Source organism: Centropristis striata, chromosome 6 (genome assembly GCF_030273125.1).
Source record: "Centropristis striata isolate RG_2023a ecotype Rhode Island chromosome 6, C.striata_1.0, whole genome shotgun sequence".
NCBI lineage: Eukaryota > Metazoa > Chordata > Actinopteri > Perciformes > Serranidae > Centropristis > Centropristis striata.
The window spans coordinates 11,479,266-11,497,065 of NC_081522.1; the positions used below are offsets into that span (position 1 = coordinate 11,479,266).

Here is a 17,800-nt window from a genome sequence, read left to right on the forward strand (position 1 = left end):
GTTAGAAACGAGGGATGTAAGCAACAGTGTATATGTGCCTTGGCTATAACAACATGTTTGCCCCAGACTGAGTTTATTATTGTGGTTAAAAATGGTTCTCCTGTGTGCACAGACATCAGTGAGGGACTGGAGCAGAACCAGACAGTTGCTGTGCTGCAGGCTCAGGAGGACCATGCTGCCCCGCTGTGCATTCAGTGTGTGTCATGTGCTTGTGTTGGTGCTGTGTCTGTCTTCGGCTGAGGACTTCGACTGGACAAAGAACGACCACGGCTCCTTCTATTATGGCACTTTTCCAGCTGGTAAAAAACAACTTGTTCTTTTCTTCAGTGGGATAAAAGCAGTGCCTATTAATGATTTAACAATTGGTGATATTATACCTCCTCAGAGTTGGCCATCTGGTTATTGCCAATTTTGTATTTATTAGGATTTTCGTGGGGTGCCGGCAGTTCAGCCTATCAAACAGAAGGAGCCTGGGACAAAGATGGAAAAGGACTGAGCATCTGGGACGTGTTCAGTCATAAGAAAGGCAAAATCCAACAAAATGAAACAGGGGACTCCTCTTGTGAGGGCTACCATAAAGTCAAGGTGGGGGGAGCAGGTGTGGTGTGTGGAGAGAACAGAGGGGGACAAAAGGAATCTGAATATTTCACTCTATTGTGTGTGTGTGTGTGTGTGTGTGTGTGTGTGTGTGTGTGTGTGTGTGTGTGCACGCATGTTTTAAAGGATGATGTTTCCCTGATGAAGGAGCTGAAGCTAAACCACTATCGTTTCTCCATATCCTGGCCTAGACTCATCCCCACAGGCATAAAGTGTGAGTAACTGCTGTTAATTCAGCCTTTTGGAACTCAACTGGCATAAAGATTTAAATTGTTAATTTCGTCAACTGAGACATTACCTTCACTTTAATACAATTTGCAGCGGACCATATAAATGAAAAAGGAATACAGTATTATAATGAACTGATCGACCACCTGCTGGAGAGCAAGATCACTCCCATTGTTACTCTGTATCACTGGGATCTTCCACAGGTCGGTATACTACACATTGATACTCCCTAACTTCAGCCTTTTTATATTACAGCACTTTTCTTTTCTTTTTTTCTACCTCTACCTCTTCCTTAACAATTTACTTTTCTAGGTCTTACAAGAGAAATATGGTGGATGGCAGAATATAAGCATGGTCAATCATTTCAATGAATTTGCTAACCTGGTCTTTGAACGATTTGGCAACCGAGTCAAGTACTGGATAACTTTCAACAATCCATGGGTAGGTTCAAAATAAATTATTTGCAGGGTTTTACCCTGAAACCTGCCTACAAACATATGGTTTTTTATCATAAAGCTGGCTTCATATGTATCTACTTGTTACTGAAAGTACAATTTTTTACACTAATACCTCATAATCTGCTAACCTGCATCAGTCTGTAGCAGTTGAAGGCTATGAGACTGGTGAGCATGCTCCTGGACTGAAGCTCAGAGGAACAGGGGCATACAGAGCTGCCCATCACATAATCAAGGTAGAAGAATCCAAATAGACTCAATTTTAAAAACACTTTGAACTGGAATGTAAATCATATTCATAATATAATAGTAAAACTTTTTTTTTACAGGCACATGCTAAAGTTTGGCACACTTATGACACACAATGGAGGGGAAAACAAAAAGGTAAACACTGTCAAACAATAGAAAGTAACTTAAAGGGATTGTCTGGATTTATTGAAGTGGGGTTCTATGAGGTACCGATCCATAGTCAGTGTATTACTACAGTAGATAGCGGCTGGCATGCCCTCAGTTTGGGGGATAGGTATGGATATGTAGTTATAGATAGGTTTCTCATACAACCCTACTTCAAATAAATCCATTCTATCCCTTTAATTCAGTAATCATCTCTCAACAGTACTGCCTGTCTTATTGTTGAGAGCTGCTGTTCTCATCTGCAGGTATGGTGGGCATCTCTCTGTCTGGAGACTGGGGAGAGCCGGTGGATATCAGCAACCAGAAAGACATTGAAGCAGCTGAGAGATATGTCCAGTTCTACCTGGGCTGGTTTGCCACACCTATCTTTCATGGAGACTATCCTCAAGTGATGAAAGACTTCATTGGTAAGTTAATTCGTAAACAGTTAATCTTGAGGTAACACTGGAGGCCATTGGGGAATTCACTAATCACTCCTTGTGCATTCAGGAAGGAAGAGTGTCCATCAGGGCCTTGGTACGTCTCGCCTGCCCACATTTTCCCCCCAAGAGAAAAGCTACATCAAGGGAACCTGTGACTTCCTCGGCATCGGTCATTTTACCACCCGATACATCACCCAAAAGAACAATCCATCAGGTCGTAGTAGCAGCAGCTACTTCAGTGACCGTGATCTGGCTGAGCTGGTTGACCCACGATGGCCTGACCCCGGGTCTGAGTGGCTCTACTCCGTACCTTGGGGTTTCAGACGTCTGCTCAATTTCGTCAAGGTGACTTATGGTGTATAATGAATAAGGCTCTGTATTGGAGCTCGATACCTTTAAAATATCAGCTGAAATAACTCAGTATCCAAGTAGTATCTAAACTTCTCTCTTCAGATTCGCTCATTTTTGTACCCAGATCTAGAAAAAAACTATTCTTGTGGTTTTGCAAGTGTTCTTTGATTTTATGACATATAATTGGCCCTCTATTGCAGCAGCAACAAGCAATACAGTCTGTGGTGAGGTGAAGTGGAGTGCAGCGTATTTGACAGAGTTGGCAGATGTATTCATGTAAAAATCATTTAGATGGAGAGCAGTGGTGACATTTTATGCAACTGTATGCTCAGGAGAAGAGTTCCAAATGAATTAATCTATTGGTACTGGTACTAGTTTAAGGGTACTGTTATCATCCTTAAACCATACACATAATAATGAATGATGCAGAATGCTTGTTGAGATGTGAGAATATTTTGAAGTTAAAAAGTGTCAGTTTAATGAAATGAACAAAAGAAAATACAAACTGAGTAAAAAACAAAATCTCATTTATATTGTTTTTTTTTTATACATAGCTGTGAAGCTGTAATGATCTCAGCCTTAGTTTAATTCAACAACTTATTGCATTAAATTTAAAAAAACACCCCTCAGTACTCAAATAAGCACTTTTATTTTATTTTTTTACTATTCCCCATCTAGACTCAGTATGGAAACCCAATGATTTACGTGACTGAGAATGGAGTCTCTGAGAAGATGCTGTGCACAGAGCTGTGTGATGATTGGAGGATACAGTATTATAAAGACTACATCAATGAGATGCTTAAAGGTGAATGAGCTTATAAATGTATAGGTACCTCTACATTTATTTTGTTTGGCTAACTGGAGCAAATGTATTCAGTCCAATCCATTTTTTATGGTAATCTCACGCTCTGTAATGTCTCAGCTATCAAAGATGGAGTCAATGTGAAGGGCTACACTGCATGGTCCCTGCTGGACAAGTTTGAGTGGGATGAAGGCTACTCTGAGAGGTTTGGCTTGTACTATGTGGACTTCAGAAACAAAAACAAGCCTCGCTATCCCAAAGCTTCTGTTCAGTTCTACAAACGCATCATCAGCTCCAATGGATTTCCCAATCAGAGAGAGGTAAGAGACACAACATGGTCACTTTAAAGTCCTGCATCTAATCCTTTCCAGACAATCATTTTAGATATTCCTCTTAAACATTCAGGTTAATGCTCTATTACGCCATAAAATAGTTTCAGTGATAATTATGTGATTGCATTGTAACCCCCCACAGGTTGAGAACTGGAGGAGGAAGGCTGTTGAGACTTGTTCCTCCAGCAACCAGCTCCTAGCTGCAGGTCAGTCCGTCTAGAGCTTCCCTGACCATGTTTATCAATGATCAGAGGTGAACAACTAGCTGGGGTAAACAAATAAAGATTCTGACCTAAATATTCAAAACTTGCCAACAGTTACCAATACAAAAAAAAAAGAATTATAATTTGACTTGAACATGTGTTGCTGCAAAAAAAGAAAAAAGGAAGAAAAAAAAACATGAACAAATTATTAGCTTAATAAAAATGATGCAAGTATAAAACATCTATAACAGAATATCTGAGATATCTTTTTTTTGTTTGCCCCTCCAGCTAGAAGAAAATCCCAGGAACATGCAGAAATGCCAAAGGTTTGGCCAGTGCATGATGAAGTTTAGAACTTAAGGGTATATGTCTTCCAGTAATGTCATTTTTGTGATTGTGCTGTTTTAAATCTGACTAACAGAATTAAGCCTCTGCAGTCTAACACTAAGACATGCCTCTGAAACAAGCTTGTCCTCCATGTGTACAGTGTGCAACTAGGTCTTAATTTTGCTTAATCTTTTCCTAGTGTGCTTGAATCTAATTTGCAACCACAAGCAGCCCTTTTGATTTCACAGCAGCTTTGACAGAAACTCAATAAGCTCACAGCTTATCTGTGCCCACGGGGTATTTCACAAAGCAGGATTATAAATTTACTCAGATACCATAATACCAGTGAAACTGTCTGATATTTTGGAACTTAATTTAGAAAACAAAGCTTCAGCATGAGGTTAAGGGACATGTTGCAACCATGCAGGTTGATGAGTGGTAATCACATTTAAGTTTTGATTTCAGTTATCTGGTGCCAATTCTGCTTTCTGTAATATTCCCCAAATAGTTGCATGCAGTTCTCAAAGGGTTAAAGTGTCGTTAATCAACTCTGAGTACTTTCTCTTTCTTTATTAGAGGAACAGCGGAGTACTGCTGCCAATATTCTAAGACTTATACATGGTAAGGAATCACTCATGCTTATTATAAATCAGATAAAGGATGATTTGATTTCGGGGGCAAATATTAACCCTTTGAGTGCTGTGCTTGAGCATCATCACTCGCTTCATAAGCAGTGTGTGAACTACATAATAATGCTGGTGAGTTGTTAATGTATGTGTGTGTGTGTGCTTTGCAGACCCTTTGACCAGCCACATGGAGATGGTAACTGAGATCGTTGTTCCCACTGTGTGCACACTCTCTATTTTGCTCAGTGCTGTCTTCCTTATGTTCCTGCTGCGGAGGAGGAACTAGAAAGTGTGCATGTTTACAAACGCCAATACTCATATACACACGAGCTACACGCACACACTCATAAGTGCATATTTTCTTCAATGCATCATGTGTGAACATTTTACATTATTTGAACTGAATTTCAAGCTAATTAGTGACTACATTAATTTGATGTGCATACAGTGTTTGCTGTAAAAACATTGGTTTAGCCTTTTATAATAAATTTAGTACCAGACACACAAAAGAGTGTGGATAACCCTGCAATATGTTAGATTTTCTTCATACACTATTGCTGTGGAATGTTACCATTGCAAACAGCCTTTGTGATCTATTGTACTTTGTGTTATAAGGTGTTCAGCAAAAAAAAAAAACAACTTCAAAATCTTTCAAATGCTAGAATAAACATTGGGGGAAAAAAATAACCAAATGTGATTTAAAAAAAGATGCAATTATAAAACCCATGACAGCATCACAGATCATACATTTAAAAAGGACCAAAAGTTGTTTATTCAGAAAATGTTGACACAAATAATACAAATAGTATACAAATAGTATATTACCAGAAACATACACTTTGTGATGTAGTATAAGGTAATCTGGCTACTTCTTCTGGCATTTTAAAGCATGTAAATTGGTGATGAGAATATCAAAAATGACAATAAAACACCTCTTTTGTTGTTCAGTAGTACTCTGTGTAAATTCATGTGAAGTTGACGAGACTACAGCACACCATGGTGGAGAAGAAGGCAGGATCCTTACTGTCCCCATTCACTGTTTCATTTGGGTCTAAAGACACAACAGGTCAAAAAGAAATATTTTATCTGTACTTTACATGGATAATAACCACTTTATGGTATGTGCTATATTGTGAGTGGTGCAAAAGGATCACCTGTTTCAAAGATGACATGATCAACCAGTGGTCTGTCACTGAGCTGTACGGATGTCCTGACCTCACGAGGCCCGTGGCCACTGGACACCTCAGCCCCCCACATGACTGGCTGCTCTCTGTGAAACACACATAAAGGGATGAGACAGTTGCTCTTGTTAAACTTTATAGCTAGCAGCTTGGAGTCAGCAATTCTGGAGAAAGATTCTTAATATTTGAAATCATCCAACCCCAAACCGATTTGCCATCCCTCTCGCTCCTGCTGTCTTTTTTATACACCCATAGCCTTTTCCCTGTCCTGTATACCAGCATTAATGGAATAATGTTTAGTGGCTAAGAACGAGCCACTCTATTTCTGATTTTGGATGTTGGATTAGAGTCACAGAATCCACCTTGGCCAGGTTACAAGAGTGCAGTTTTAAATTATGTTGTCAATACATAAAAATACTCAGGACATAGTGGGTTTGAACACTGCAGCTGTATTTGGAGGCAGGCAGTAACTTATGATCACAGCTGTGTAGAAGTAAATGTGTTGCTCAAAATACTAAGTACAACGAACCTCATGAACACATCTGAATATAGTTTCTATCACTGGTTCATTATCTCAACTTTACTGATGTGTAAATATTTTGTAAAATCACCATTAGTCAACTCTCCAATGCTGTCACAATATTGATATTGAGGTATTTAGTAAAAAAGATTGAGATTTTTTTTCTCCATATCCGCAGCCCTAACAACAAAATTCTAGTTTGTTAGAACGTGAATTAAAAGACAAACATAGCAATTTCTTTATATTACATACAAGTTTCTTTGGATGAAGCAGATCGTATGTAAGAGGTTGTATTCCTTACTTCTGGTAGAAATGGCTGATCAGCGCAGGTTTGATTTGCAGTTTGAATTGATGCTCCTCGTCATATGGGTTTGTTTTGTAGTGCTGCAAACATGATCTATGGGGATCCAATCCAAATTTCTATCTTACAGTCATGTTTATGAAAGACATTTTTCTTGCTCATACATCACTAGAAAAAAGGCAAATGTACACACTGTGTGAGAAGGAAGAGCCGGTCGTAATGCAAACCCAGGAAAGTACTGCAGGTCACAATTATTTCCAGCAGATGGTGCAGTTTCCTGAGTCGGATCACTTGCTCCTGCACATCAACCTCAGTGCTCAGGTAATAACACTATGGAGTAAAATATTCAAACTTAGAAGATTTTATTAATAATTATTTGAAAATATTTGTCAATAAAACCTTAAGCTTACCAAGTGGTTTAGAGTTGTCAATTCTTCACCTGAGGGGAAAATATCCATTGCAAAAGTAGATCAAAGCAATGTTTGTCCTGAATGGATGATATGCACTTTAAATGTAAATCTGAGTTATATAGAGCTTCAACGTGAAAAGTAAGAGATTACCAATGAGGTAGTTAATATAGTCCTTTCTCATCTTGTCCAGACCCATCTCTAGCAGCATGTGGACAGGGGTGACACCTGTGAGAGACACATGATCGATCTGCTGGTGGTAAGACTGCAGGATGAGCTTGCTGAGAGAGCTGCTGCTGTCTCTGTGAATCTGGAGGAAGTGGAAAAAAAAAAAACTTAACAAACAAGAATCCCCAATCTTTCCTCCTGTGATAATTTCTCAGTGATTTTCAGAAGCTAAATCGTTTCATACCCAGGGTTTGATGTCCCCGTATCTTAGAGCTTCTGTGACCAATTTCAGGCAGTCTCCAATGTCTTGAAATGAAGTCACACCTGTAATAAATTACAAAATGCAATTTAATGATTGTCACTATTGGTTGGTAATGCTTAATTCAGAAAATCCTGATTTCCTTTATGAAAGAAAAGACTTACTCTTTCTCATCCGAACCCACAGCTGCTCCACAAAATCCAAATCGCCTCGTTCCAAGAAAGAGTTGAAAATGGGATTCTCTGACTCAGTCTTCACCTTTGTGGTCTTAAAGAAAAGATTAAAAAAAAACAGAAAACTACCACATTTTTTTCCTGAAATGAATTAATTTGTGAAAAGTTGATATTAACACAAGCATACCTCAGCTGTTTTTGCAGCCTGGTCCTGTAGTGTCTTTGCAGTGCCCTGGAGCTCTGAAGGAAGAATGGAAAAAGAAAATAACGTTTATAAGTAATCGTTAGCTGAAATCATATTGAAAGTGCATTGATTCAACAATGCAGATACCTTCTAAAAAGGCCTTGGTCAGATTTACAGCTGATGTGCTTTCCAAAGGCTCCATCCATTCAGTCTCACCAGTTCTCAAACCATCAGCAAGAGTCTGAAACAACAGGGATCTGATATATTTAGTTGTCCATTTGTGTATTAAAACTCACACCCATCCATCTCAGATTACACAAACCTGAAGAAACTCTAGCTCCCTGTACATCTCATACATTGGGCTCCTCATGTCCCCGTTGGCAACTTTGATATTCTGCATGTGAACAAAAAAACAGGGCAAGTACACAAAATGCATGACTTCATTCTATATTTTAAATGGTATCACTAAATTAAAAGGCAACTTTGTGCAAAGTATTCATGGTAGCGAAAGATTATGTACTTAGTGTGAATTACTGGAGCCTACCAGTGTTGCTGTAGAGGACAGGGGTGGGGTCTCAAGGATACTCTCCACATGGCTCCATTTGAAATCCACTGTCACACTACTCTGTGACTCAATCACAGTGTTTTCAACAACATTGGAGCCAAACAAGCAGAACCTGGCGCTGCCTTTAATCGCCATCTGGGAGCATTGACGGAGGCAAGTGTATAAACATGCATTCAAACTGACATGCAAGACAAGATGCACGCTCACTTACCTGGGGGTGCCTTTTCTTGTGCTCTTGTTTTAGCTCATCCAAAGTTATGAGAGATCTTTTGTCCACAGTTGAGCCTAAAACATTTTAAAATGGAATAAAAAAGGCAAGAAACATCAAAAGTCCCACAGGACTTTATTAAAAACAAATATCCATGACACTGATAATGTAAATGACGGGTTATTCACAGATGTATGAATAATTTCAACTTTACCTTTGCATGTAACAGAGTATAATTTGACACCAGACACTTTATTGCCTGTGCAGACTGTTTCAGCTCCAAACCAGGTTGTTCCAGCTGGATCAGACATGTCACATCGCACCCACAGAGGGTGTAAGGGAGGGTTGTTATCCACAGCTGGCACATTAGCATTTTGAGATATCGTGTACAAAGACAGCAACTGCCTATATAAAGAGATAAAGAAAAAAACTGACTTCAGTTGTCATCTACAGGTTGTTAGATACGCAGGTTGTACTATCCTACTTGCACTTTTCTTCATTTGGATGAAGTGTTACATTTTTTAGCATTGGTCACCTTGCTTTCATGATTGTGAGCGGTTGTGGTCCCAATTCTGTCTGAAGAGCATTGGTATCATCATCATCAGCACTATTGTCAGTGCAGTTTGATGTTTCAGTCATTGGTTGATCATCAGGTTCATCGATTTTTGGAACCTTGTAAAATAAAGAAACAAAAACATGGTCCAGTGGTTTTAATACAACATGATTATAGAAATTCAGAGTATCTGCAGGTATCTTGAGTTATATCTCTTCCTTTCAAATGGTGCATGGTGATCATATAAGAAGTCCATTCACACAGCACATCACTCCCGTCCTCAAACAGCTTCATTGGCTCCCGATCCACTTCGTATTGACTTCAAGATCCTGCTCCTCACATTCAAAGCCCTCCACAACCTTGCACCCTCATACCTCACTGAACTCCTTCAAACCTACACACCTTGCCGTACACTCAGGACCTCCTCTGCTTCACTCCTCCTCACCCCTTCCGCCCATTTAGCCACAATGGGACTAAGATCTTTTAGCTGCTCTGCCCCTCGACTCTGGAACAAACTCCCTCAGTACATCCGGTCTCTAACAACCTTCAACCTTCAAGTCACATCTCAAAACGCACCTGTTTTGACTGGCCTACCCCTAATATATTCATAATTTTATTAATGTTGCCAATTTTTGTCTGTACTGTTTTCGTGTTGTTTATTATTACTGTCATTGTTGATTTTTTATTATTTTTCTTATTTGTTATTGTTTTATTGATGTTTATTATTACTGCCATTGCTGTTTTTTTATTATTGTTTTATTTTATAATAATAATAATAATTTTATAATTAATTAAATAAAATGTATTATTATTATCATTATTATTATTATTATTATTATAAAACTATGGATACTGAACTGGAACATAGGCTAGTGGACTGATTCCTATTTAATCTATAAGAGTGAATGTGCACTTTTTACACCTTTTTCAAAAGGACCATGCACCATAGATTTTTAAAAAGCAGATCAGTTATCGTATCACACAATAATACTTGTCTAGGGCTTGCAGACACTCTGAATATATTTAATGAGTCACAGCATTAAGATTACTTACAGCTTTTTCACAGATGAAGACTGGCTGGCTTCCACAGTACATATTCAGTACAGGGATTCTGTCTCCATTCATCTTTAACATTTGGATATCCTCCTGAGAATGATCACATACTCCATCAACATAATTACTATATAACAGACACATACAACAAATAAAAATGTATCGTTACCGTTGGGAAAATTTAATCACCTCATATATACATGACTCTTTGCTTTCGTCTTCTTGAAGAGACCTTCCAATAAAACGACATATAACACACAAATTAAGCTACCGGACTTCGGCAACATAATCTTGTACAGAAAATTAAAGCAACCAAATAGTGAACATGAGCTAAAAGCTCACAACTCATCGATTGCTTTGCGACTATATGACGTTAACGGGAACGTTAGCTTTTAAAAAAGGCTAGTGTTATAAGTTAACGTTTTAAGCGTCAAAAGTGAACTCACCGAAGAAGATTATAAAACTCCTTAGCACTTGATATCACTTTTAGACCCATTGCAAAATTTTAGAACCGACCACCTGTTACAGAGAAGTATATAAAATACAACAGGTATCAACAGAGTTTAACAGGCTCATGAACTTTGAGCTGCTACTCGCTGCTGCTATTTTGACAGTCGCGCGCTCACTCTGGCGCTGACGTCATGAGGTCGTAGTTCTTCTTCTTCTTCTTCTTCTTCTTCTAGGTTGCCGGCAGCGTAATGCTGCCCTCTATCGGTCATAACCACATCTAACTAACTAAATTCTCTCATCAACATATATATATATATATATATATATATATATATATATATATATATATATATATATATATATATATATATATATATATATGTATATATAGATGGGCAACTGAAATGCTGGAGGAGGGCCACAATTTTTCCTCGACACTTCCACAGGGCCACATATAGGACCGTGCACTTAACCAGATATGGTGAAACTGCTATTTTAAATATGTTTGCATTGCAGTAACTTCACATATTTCATGCTAAAATGCAAGTATAACAGAATAAATAGGAATACAAAAGGTTTGAAGCAAATAAAAAATTAACCACTTACTGTGATTTCTTTTTTTTTTCAGTGAAAGAACAGCAGACCAACATTAATTGCTAAAATAAAAGTAATTTTGTGCATTTTTACACTGCACTTTTAAGATTTCATACTCAAATGCATGTTGTTGTGCTGAGGGCCACTTCAAGTGAGGGTGCGGGCCGTATGCGGTCCCCGGGCCTCCAGTTGCCCATCCCTGATCTAGTTTATAAGTTTACATATTAGAAAAGCATAAATTAAATCAGCAACGCGTATAAATGATCTCAACACACAAAAGCAAAAATATATATACAAAAATAAAATTATAAAATTATTTTTATTAAAAACATGTTACAGAGAAAATAGTTCGGCCATACGTTTCCTGCGCCAACATGGCGTAAAGAAATAGTCCGAGCTGAAGAGACTAACTTTAAAGTGGTTTTGTTTAGCCGTGACAGTTTTATTGAAAATGCATACGCAATTATTTTTTAACATACATGTACATTTTATCATGTGTGTTTCGTTGCGGAAAGCAAAATAATAATGGAAAGAATGTGCCGGCGGAAGTGATATTCGTCCAGGCGGAGGCATAAAGCATTTAGGGAGATGTACCAACTTCCTTTTTACTGTGGCCGCCATAGCGTAAGGAGCGTGGTTCCCGGCGAGCCGAAAACTAATAACTGAAAATGGTGAGAAATTACACTTGGATCGCTGTTGAAATGTTATAAAATATGTAGAGTGTTTCTCATTAGCTGTATCTATCAAGTAAGACTACATCATTTGCCCGTGGAAAGCTTGGATTGACAATTAAAAGAGTAGAGAGTTGCAATGCTCCCGGCTAGCGAAGCTAACACGAGGAGCCATTTTGGACGAGAAGTAGTTTAACCCAGTTCCACGTGTGGCTGTAGCCTCAGTTGTAGATTAGTAACAAGCGGCTGGTAGATGCCGCTTATTTAGATGGCATCTATGTTTTCCTCGTTGTAAGTTATACTCTTAAATTGTATATGTGTGCACTTAACGGCGTGAGCACCGTCGTAAGGCTTGAGTAATGTGACGTTTATTTCTTGCATGCTAAGTCAAGTTAGCATAAAAGAGCTAAGCTAGGGTAGTCAGACAGATTTTTGCGTGAATTAGTCAAATTGCGTAATGTTACTGTACTTTGCTCGCTGCAATTGTCATTTTAGGTGCGAGATGCGCTTGATTTATACACGAGTTGAATCAGACTGGTCTGAAAGACAGCGGCGTTTCGGCCCACATGCTAACTGACGAAATGGCATGTCAGAAGGACACGTTATTTAAGGAATATACATTCTTCTGAAAGAGCTACTGTATATTATTATGCTTTACCTTCTAAAACCAAATGTCATGTATCTACATGAAGCTTGATGCTGATCGTTTTGTTTCCCTAGGCCTGTGCCCGACCCCTGATCTCGGTTTATTCCGAGAAAGGAGAATCCGCAGGCAAAAATGTTGTCATGCCTGCTGTGTTCAAGGCCCCTATTCGCCCAGATGTGGTGAATTTTGTGCACACAAACATGCGCAAGAACAACCGCCAGCCTTATGCAGTCAGTGAACTGGCAGGTGAGTGTGTATGCCTTTCTTGAAGAGACATGTTGACTGAGATCGGCCACCATAGTTTAAGATGGCATTTGAGCTAATTCATTCACAAATCTGATGTTTGTAATTTAGGTTTGTGATTGTGTTTATTTCAGGGCACCAGACCAGTGCAGAGTCCTGGGGTACAGGAAGAGCTGTGGCCCGTATCCCTCGTGTGAGAGGTGGTGGTACTCACCGCTCTGGCCAGGGTGCTTTTGGAAATGTATCCTTTGACTACATTCAAACGTTATATTTATATATTTTTGTCCCATTTCACAAGTTTAAGAACTAGAACTGACACAAAGACTTGCAGTGATGGTGTAATTTGCGACTGACTCTGTGACCAGTGACAGATGCCTACTGTCATATGCTGGCACAGATTGTTTGAAGAACATTGAGTCTGAGCAGGTATTAAGAACTTCAATGCTTGTACTACTTCAGTGGTCAAATCCTTGACTTTGGTCTAGATGTGTCGTGGAGGTCGCATGTTTGCCCCCACCAAAACCTGGCGCCGCTGGCACCGCAGGATCAACACAACCCAGAAGCGCTATGCCATCTGCTCTGCTGTGGCTGCCTCTGCCATTCCTGCACTGGTGATGTCCAAAGGTAAGCTCAAAGAACAAAATTCATTGACACAAAAAATGTATATAGTTGTATGATAGTCAGTAATATTAAAGTAGTTTACATTTGTCTTGCCATGATGGTGTAATTTGCGTCTGATCCTGTGTACAGTGACAGTTGCCTGCTGTCTCTAAGCTGTCATAAGGTATTGATGTGTTTGAGTTCTGAGCAAGCTCTCGCTACACTGTAGTCTGACAGCCACAAGTGTTTGTGTGGATATCTTTCATATGACATTCCTGTCTTTTAGGACACCGCATTGAGGAAATCCCTGAGGTCCCACTGGTGGTTGAAGACAAAGTTGAGGGATACAAGAAGACCAAGGAGGCAGTGCTCCTGCTGAAGAAGCTGAAAGCCTGGAACGACATCAAGAAGGTAATCTACAATTTAACTTTCCGTTTTGGTTTAACTCAACATTGGGGAACCACAACCATAAAGTGTCGGTGCTGATTTAAGCTTGAATGATGTTTGATAGTTTAGGAATCATAGCTTTTTTTTTTTTGTAAAACATAGTCCTTTCAGGAGGAATCCCCTGAGCAACGTTTAATTGCCTGAAGTAAAGATATTAAGAAAAAAGCAGTGTCTTTACAGTACATGCTGATTAAAGCATGATGATTCTCAGCATCTGTTATCTGATCCATATGTATGATATGGAGTGTAGCAGTAAGACCTCAGACTAATCTTGTTACTTTCAGTGAGATACATTTGTTTCTTTGCCTTTGATAACTGCTTAGGTTTAGTATATATTTGACATTACTGGGTTTATTTATTTTTTTTAAAGGTGTGTCTGAATAACAACTTTCCATTCTCAGGTCTACGCCTCTCAGCGCATGCGTGCCGGTAAAGGTAAGATGAGGAATCGCAGACGCATCCAACGCAGAGGACCATGCATCATCTACAACCAAGACGCTGGTGTCACCAAAGCCTTCAGAAATATCCCAGGTGTGTTATTTGTTCGAATGTTGAATTCATTACTGTTAGCTAAATGGATAGAGAACATCAGGGTTAATGATAGATAACATTAATTGGCAGAGGCATTGCTATACTTCAGTTTCTGATTCTTGTGCCATCAGTGGTTCTCATGTTTTGAATACACTTTAAATGACTCATTGTGTTGTATTATGAAGGCATCACTCTTCAGAACGTGAACAAACTGAACCTCCTGAGGCTCGCCCCTGGTGGTCACGTTGGGCGCTTCTGCATCTGGACCGAGAGTGCTTTCCGCAAGCTGGATGAGCTGTACGGCACCTGGCGTAAACCTGCTTCCCTGAAGGTCGGCTACAAGTAAGTGTTCAAGGAACCATCACACTGTAGCACAAGAAAAACTGTTGTTGATCACATCAGTGATGAGCTTCCACTTCATGGTCCGTGTTTTTGAAACTTAGTGATATTTAACGAAGTTCTGAGTTTGAGCATCAAAAGACTTGTCAGTTTACGGTTTTCATCACTTCAACACGAGGAATTAAGTTTGATGCTTTATTTATTCCAGCCTGCCCATGCACAAGATGACCAACACAGACCTGAGCAGGATTCTGAAGAGTGAGGAGATCCAGAAAGCACTTCGTACACCAAGGTAAGCACCGCTCACTTTTAACTAAAAATTTATTTTAGCTTGTCAACTATGATGATTTTCCCACTTCAGGTCCGTGTTTCTGAACCCTGATTATATGGAAGTCCTGAGCGACTCATGTTTATCACACACTTGTAGTTCAGCAGAAGTTCACATTGTTAAGGAGAGGTTGTTTTGTCATTGCAGCAAGAAGATCAACCGCAGAGTACTGAAGAAGAATCCTCTGAAGAATCTGAGGATAATGCTCAAACTGAACCCTTATGCCAAGACTGCAAGACGTCTTGCTATCCTCAAGCATGACCCTACTGTAAGAACTTGCACAATTTGTAATATAAGCAAAAAGTGTTTACTCAAATTGATGATTGTGACTTTAAACCTTGGGTGTTCTCTCCGTAGATCAAGGCTAAGATGCTGAAGCCCAAGAGGAAGCCTGGAAAGAAGGGAGCACCTGCTAAACCCAAAGCCACGGCATAAATCTGTATTTGCAGACAAGAGTTCAGTGATTGAATAAATCATTTGTTTGAAATGCAGGAGTCAGACCAGTCATTCAAAATAATTTATTCACAAGACTTATTCATTTAACATAAGCTTAGAAAGGTTTTCATCTGTTGGTCCTGGTAAGGACACCAGGCAGAGAGGAATATCAAGCACACAGGTAGAGCAGCGTTTGTAATGACTAAATAATCTGATCATTAGGAAAATATGGCTTTTCAGGGAGGCCTGCAGTGCAGCCCAAATACCTACTCTATACGTATAGTTAATTTCATTTGCCGTGTCAGTTTGTACACTAAATGTACAACTCTTAAAATATATACAAACCCAATCATGGGAGGACCTCTGGATATGGGGTTGTTAACACAACAGGCCTTTCTTTGCTGCGCTGTGGGTTCGCGTCAGGTTTAAAGCATCCAGTGGTAATGCAAAGCTAGCAAAACAAAGTACCTGCTCTGCCTCATGGCTTGATTTAAAAAAAAAAAAAAAAAAAAAAAAAATTATGCACTGGGGGGTGTTTGCGAGGAGAAAAAAGAATTGAGGACCATGAATCTACCAAGACGCTGTCGCCAAAGCCTTCGGAAACATCCCAGGTGTGTTCCAATTTAAAATTGAATACTGTGTTGGCATTACAAAGACTAATCTGGTCTGTTATCCTATTACTGAGTATTGTTATGCAGTGGGTATTACAAACCCAAATTGTGTTGAATGGTAGCCATGCTGACATTTGAGTTTTCCTTATTTTAAATTTATGGTTATTTTAATGTTGAATAAATGTACCCTAAATTACCTTAAATGTTTATTCAACTGAGTGTTTAATCATTGTGCTGTATTATGAGGGCATCACTGAACCTGGAGGTCCTGAGGCTCGCCCCTGGTTGACAACTTCTGAATGCTGGATGAGCTGTACGGCACCTGGCGTAAACCTGCTTCCCTGAAGGTCGGCTAAGAGTAAGTGTTCAAGGAACCATCACACTGTAGCACAAGAAAAACTGTTGTTGATCACATCAGTGATGAGCTTCCACTTCATGGTCCGTGTTTTTGAAACTTAGTGATATTTAACGAAGTTCTGAGTTTGAGCATCAAGACTTGTCAGTTTACGGTTTTCATCACTTAAACATGAGGAATTAAGTTTGTGATGCTTTATTTATTCCAGCCTGCCCATGCACAAGATGACCAACACAGACCTGAGCAGGATTCTGAAGAGTGAGGAGATCCAGAAAGCACTTCGTACACCAAGGTAAGCACTGCTCAACTTCTTGAGATTTATTTAAGCTTGTCAACTATGATGATTTTCCCACTTCAGGTCCGTGTTTCTGAACCCTGATTATATGGAAGTCCTGAGCGACTCATGTTTATCACACACTTGTAGTTTAGCAGAAGTTCACATTGTTAAGGGGAGGTTGTTTTGTCATTGCAGCAAGAAGATCAACCGCAGAGTACTGAAGAAGAATCCTCTGAAGAATCTGAGGATAATGCTCAAACTGAACCCTTATGCCAAGACTGTAAGACGTCTTGCTATCCTCTGGCATGACCCTACTGTAAGAACTGGCACAATTTGCAATATAAGCAAAAAGTGTTGACTCAAAATGATTGTGACTTTAAACAGACACAGACCTGAGCAGGATTCTGAAGAGTGAGGAGATCCAGAAAGCACTTCGTACACCAAGGTAAGCACCACTCACTTTTAACTTCTTGAAATGTATTTTAGCTTGTCAACTATGATGATTTTCCCACTTCAGGTCCGTGTTTCTGAACCCTGATTATATGGAAGTCCTGAGCCACCCATTGTTCATTACAAACTTGTAGTTTAGCAGAAGTTCACATTGTTAAGGCTGGGATGTTTTTGTCATTGCAGCAAGAAGATCAACTGCAGAGTACTGAAGAAGAATCCTCTGAAGGATTGACCTGAATCTTTATGCCATGACTGCAAGATGTCTTGCCATCCTCGAGCATGACCCTTCTGTAAAAACCTACAAAATTTGAGGTGCATGCAAAATTGTAGACTTGAGTTGTTGTGACTTTAAAATCTGTTTTATTCTCTCCATAGATCAAGGCTAAAGGAAAGAAGGGAGCACCTGCCAAACCCAAGGCATAAATCTCTGTGCTTGCAGAGTTCAGTGATGAATAAATAATTTGTTTGCATGAGTCAGACCTGTCATTCAAAAG

At 39.3% G+C, this 17,800-nt stretch overlaps 3 protein-coding genes, 1 long non-coding RNA gene and 7 other non-coding genes across 11 annotated transcripts; 10 read left to right on the plus strand and 1 right to left on the minus strand.

Moving 5' to 3' along the window:
* The first annotated feature begins 172 nt into the window (after positions 1-172).
* On the plus strand, positions 173-5,323 carry lctlb (lactase-like b). The gene is made up of 13 exons (XM_059335378.1): positions 173-299; positions 425-585; positions 724-811; positions 919-1,028; positions 1,138-1,266; positions 1,421-1,516; positions 1,610-1,664; positions 1,940-2,101; positions 2,184-2,461; positions 3,146-3,272; positions 3,390-3,589; positions 3,744-3,807; positions 4,928-5,323. The coding sequence occupies exons 1-13, from the start codon at positions 173-175 to the stop codon at positions 5,041-5,043; spliced, it is 1,713 nt and encodes a 570-aa protein (XP_059191361.1). The 3' UTR covers positions 5,044-5,323.
* Positions 5,324-5,505: 182 nt separating this feature from the next.
* Positions 5,506-10,973, minus strand: zwilch (zwilch kinetochore protein). The gene is made up of 18 exons (XM_059335496.1): positions 10,776-10,973; positions 10,519-10,561; positions 10,330-10,422; positions 9,259-9,395; positions 8,938-9,128; positions 8,727-8,800; positions 8,495-8,650; positions 8,273-8,344; positions 8,098-8,191; positions 7,954-8,006; positions 7,758-7,860; positions 7,579-7,658; positions 7,320-7,476; positions 7,170-7,198; positions 6,953-7,089; positions 6,760-6,855; positions 5,912-6,027; positions 5,506-5,808 (listed from the first exon to the last, which is right to left on the minus strand). Exons 1-18 carry the CDS (start codon positions 10,823-10,825, stop codon positions 5,723-5,725), a joined length of 1,767 nt encoding a protein of 588 aa, XP_059191479.1. The 5' UTR covers positions 10,826-10,973; the 3' UTR covers positions 5,506-5,722.
* A 980-nt stretch (positions 10,974-11,953) lies between these two features.
* rpl4 (ribosomal protein L4) lies at positions 11,954-15,665 on the plus strand. Its single transcript, XM_059335224.1, has 10 exons — positions 11,954-12,044; positions 12,765-12,936; positions 13,068-13,174; positions 13,419-13,557; positions 13,820-13,944; positions 14,382-14,511; positions 14,697-14,853; positions 15,059-15,142; positions 15,326-15,446; positions 15,536-15,665. Exons 1-10 carry the CDS (start codon positions 12,042-12,044, stop codon positions 15,611-15,613), a joined length of 1,116 nt encoding a protein of 371 aa, XP_059191207.1. The 5' UTR covers positions 11,954-12,041; the 3' UTR covers positions 15,614-15,665.
* On the plus strand, positions 13,260-13,358 carry LOC131974044 (small nucleolar RNA SNORD16). Its single transcript, XR_009394616.1, has one exon. It is a non-coding gene; the product is annotated as a small nucleolar RNA SNORD16 (small nucleolar RNA).
* Positions 13,645-13,743, plus strand: LOC131974043 (small nucleolar RNA SNORD16). The gene has a single exon (XR_009394615.1). It is a non-coding gene; the product is annotated as a small nucleolar RNA SNORD16 (small nucleolar RNA).
* LOC131974037 (small nucleolar RNA SNORD18) lies at positions 14,908-14,979 on the plus strand. The gene has a single exon (XR_009394610.1). It is a non-coding gene; the product is annotated as a small nucleolar RNA SNORD18 (small nucleolar RNA).
* Positions 15,186-15,253, plus strand: LOC131974041 (small nucleolar RNA SNORD18). Its single transcript, XR_009394613.1, has one exon. It is a non-coding gene; the product is annotated as a small nucleolar RNA SNORD18 (small nucleolar RNA).
* A 965-nt stretch (positions 15,666-16,630) lies between the features above and the next one.
* LOC131973268 (uncharacterized) lies at positions 16,631-17,779 on the plus strand. Its single transcript, XR_009394552.1, has 3 exons — positions 16,631-16,871; positions 17,052-17,301; positions 17,490-17,779. It is a non-coding gene; the product is annotated as an uncharacterized LOC131973268 (long non-coding RNA).
* LOC131974039 (small nucleolar RNA SNORD18) lies at positions 16,637-16,708 on the plus strand. The gene has a single exon (XR_009394611.1). It is a non-coding gene; the product is annotated as a small nucleolar RNA SNORD18 (small nucleolar RNA).
* Positions 16,912-16,979, plus strand: LOC131974042 (small nucleolar RNA SNORD18). The gene has a single exon (XR_009394614.1). It is a non-coding gene; the product is annotated as a small nucleolar RNA SNORD18 (small nucleolar RNA).
* LOC131974040 (small nucleolar RNA SNORD18) lies at positions 17,348-17,415 on the plus strand. Its single transcript, XR_009394612.1, has one exon. It is a non-coding gene; the product is annotated as a small nucleolar RNA SNORD18 (small nucleolar RNA).
* Positions 17,780-17,800: the final 21 nt, after the last annotated feature.

Excerpts from the sequence above, each read along its gene's own strand:
- lctlb (XM_059335378.1), top strand. The coding sequence starts at position 173 with ATGCTGCCCCGCTGTGCATTCAGTGTGTGTCATGTGCTTGTGTTGGTG. Across the intron at positions 1,267-1,420 it reads TAACTTTCAACAATCCATGG|TCTGTAGCAGTTGAAGGCTA; the intron begins GTAGGTTCAAAA and ends AACCTGCATCAG. Across the intron at positions 3,590-3,743 it reads GATTTCCCAATCAGAGAGAG|GTTGAGAACTGGAGGAGGAA; the intron begins GTAAGAGACACA and ends AACCCCCCACAG.
- rpl4 (XM_059335224.1), top strand. Across the intron at positions 15,143-15,325 it reads AAAGCACTTCGTACACCAAG|CAAGAAGATCAACCGCAGAG; the intron begins GTAAGCACCGCT and ends TTGTCATTGCAG. Across the intron at positions 15,447-15,535 it reads TCCTCAAGCATGACCCTACT|ATCAAGGCTAAGATGCTGAA; the intron begins GTAAGAACTTGC and ends TTCTCTCCGTAG.
- zwilch (XM_059335496.1), bottom strand. The coding sequence starts at position 10,825 with ATGGGTCTAAAAGTGATATCAAGTGCTAAGGAGTTTTATAATCTTCTT. Across the intron at positions 8,801-8,937 it reads ATACTCTGTTACATGCAAAG|GCTCAACTGTGGACAAAAGA; the intron begins GTAAAGTTGAAA and ends AAAATGTTTTAG. Across the intron at positions 7,659-7,757 it reads GTGGGTTCGGATGAGAAAGA|GTGTGACTTCATTTCAAGAC; the intron begins GTAAGTCTTTTC and ends AATTTATTACAG.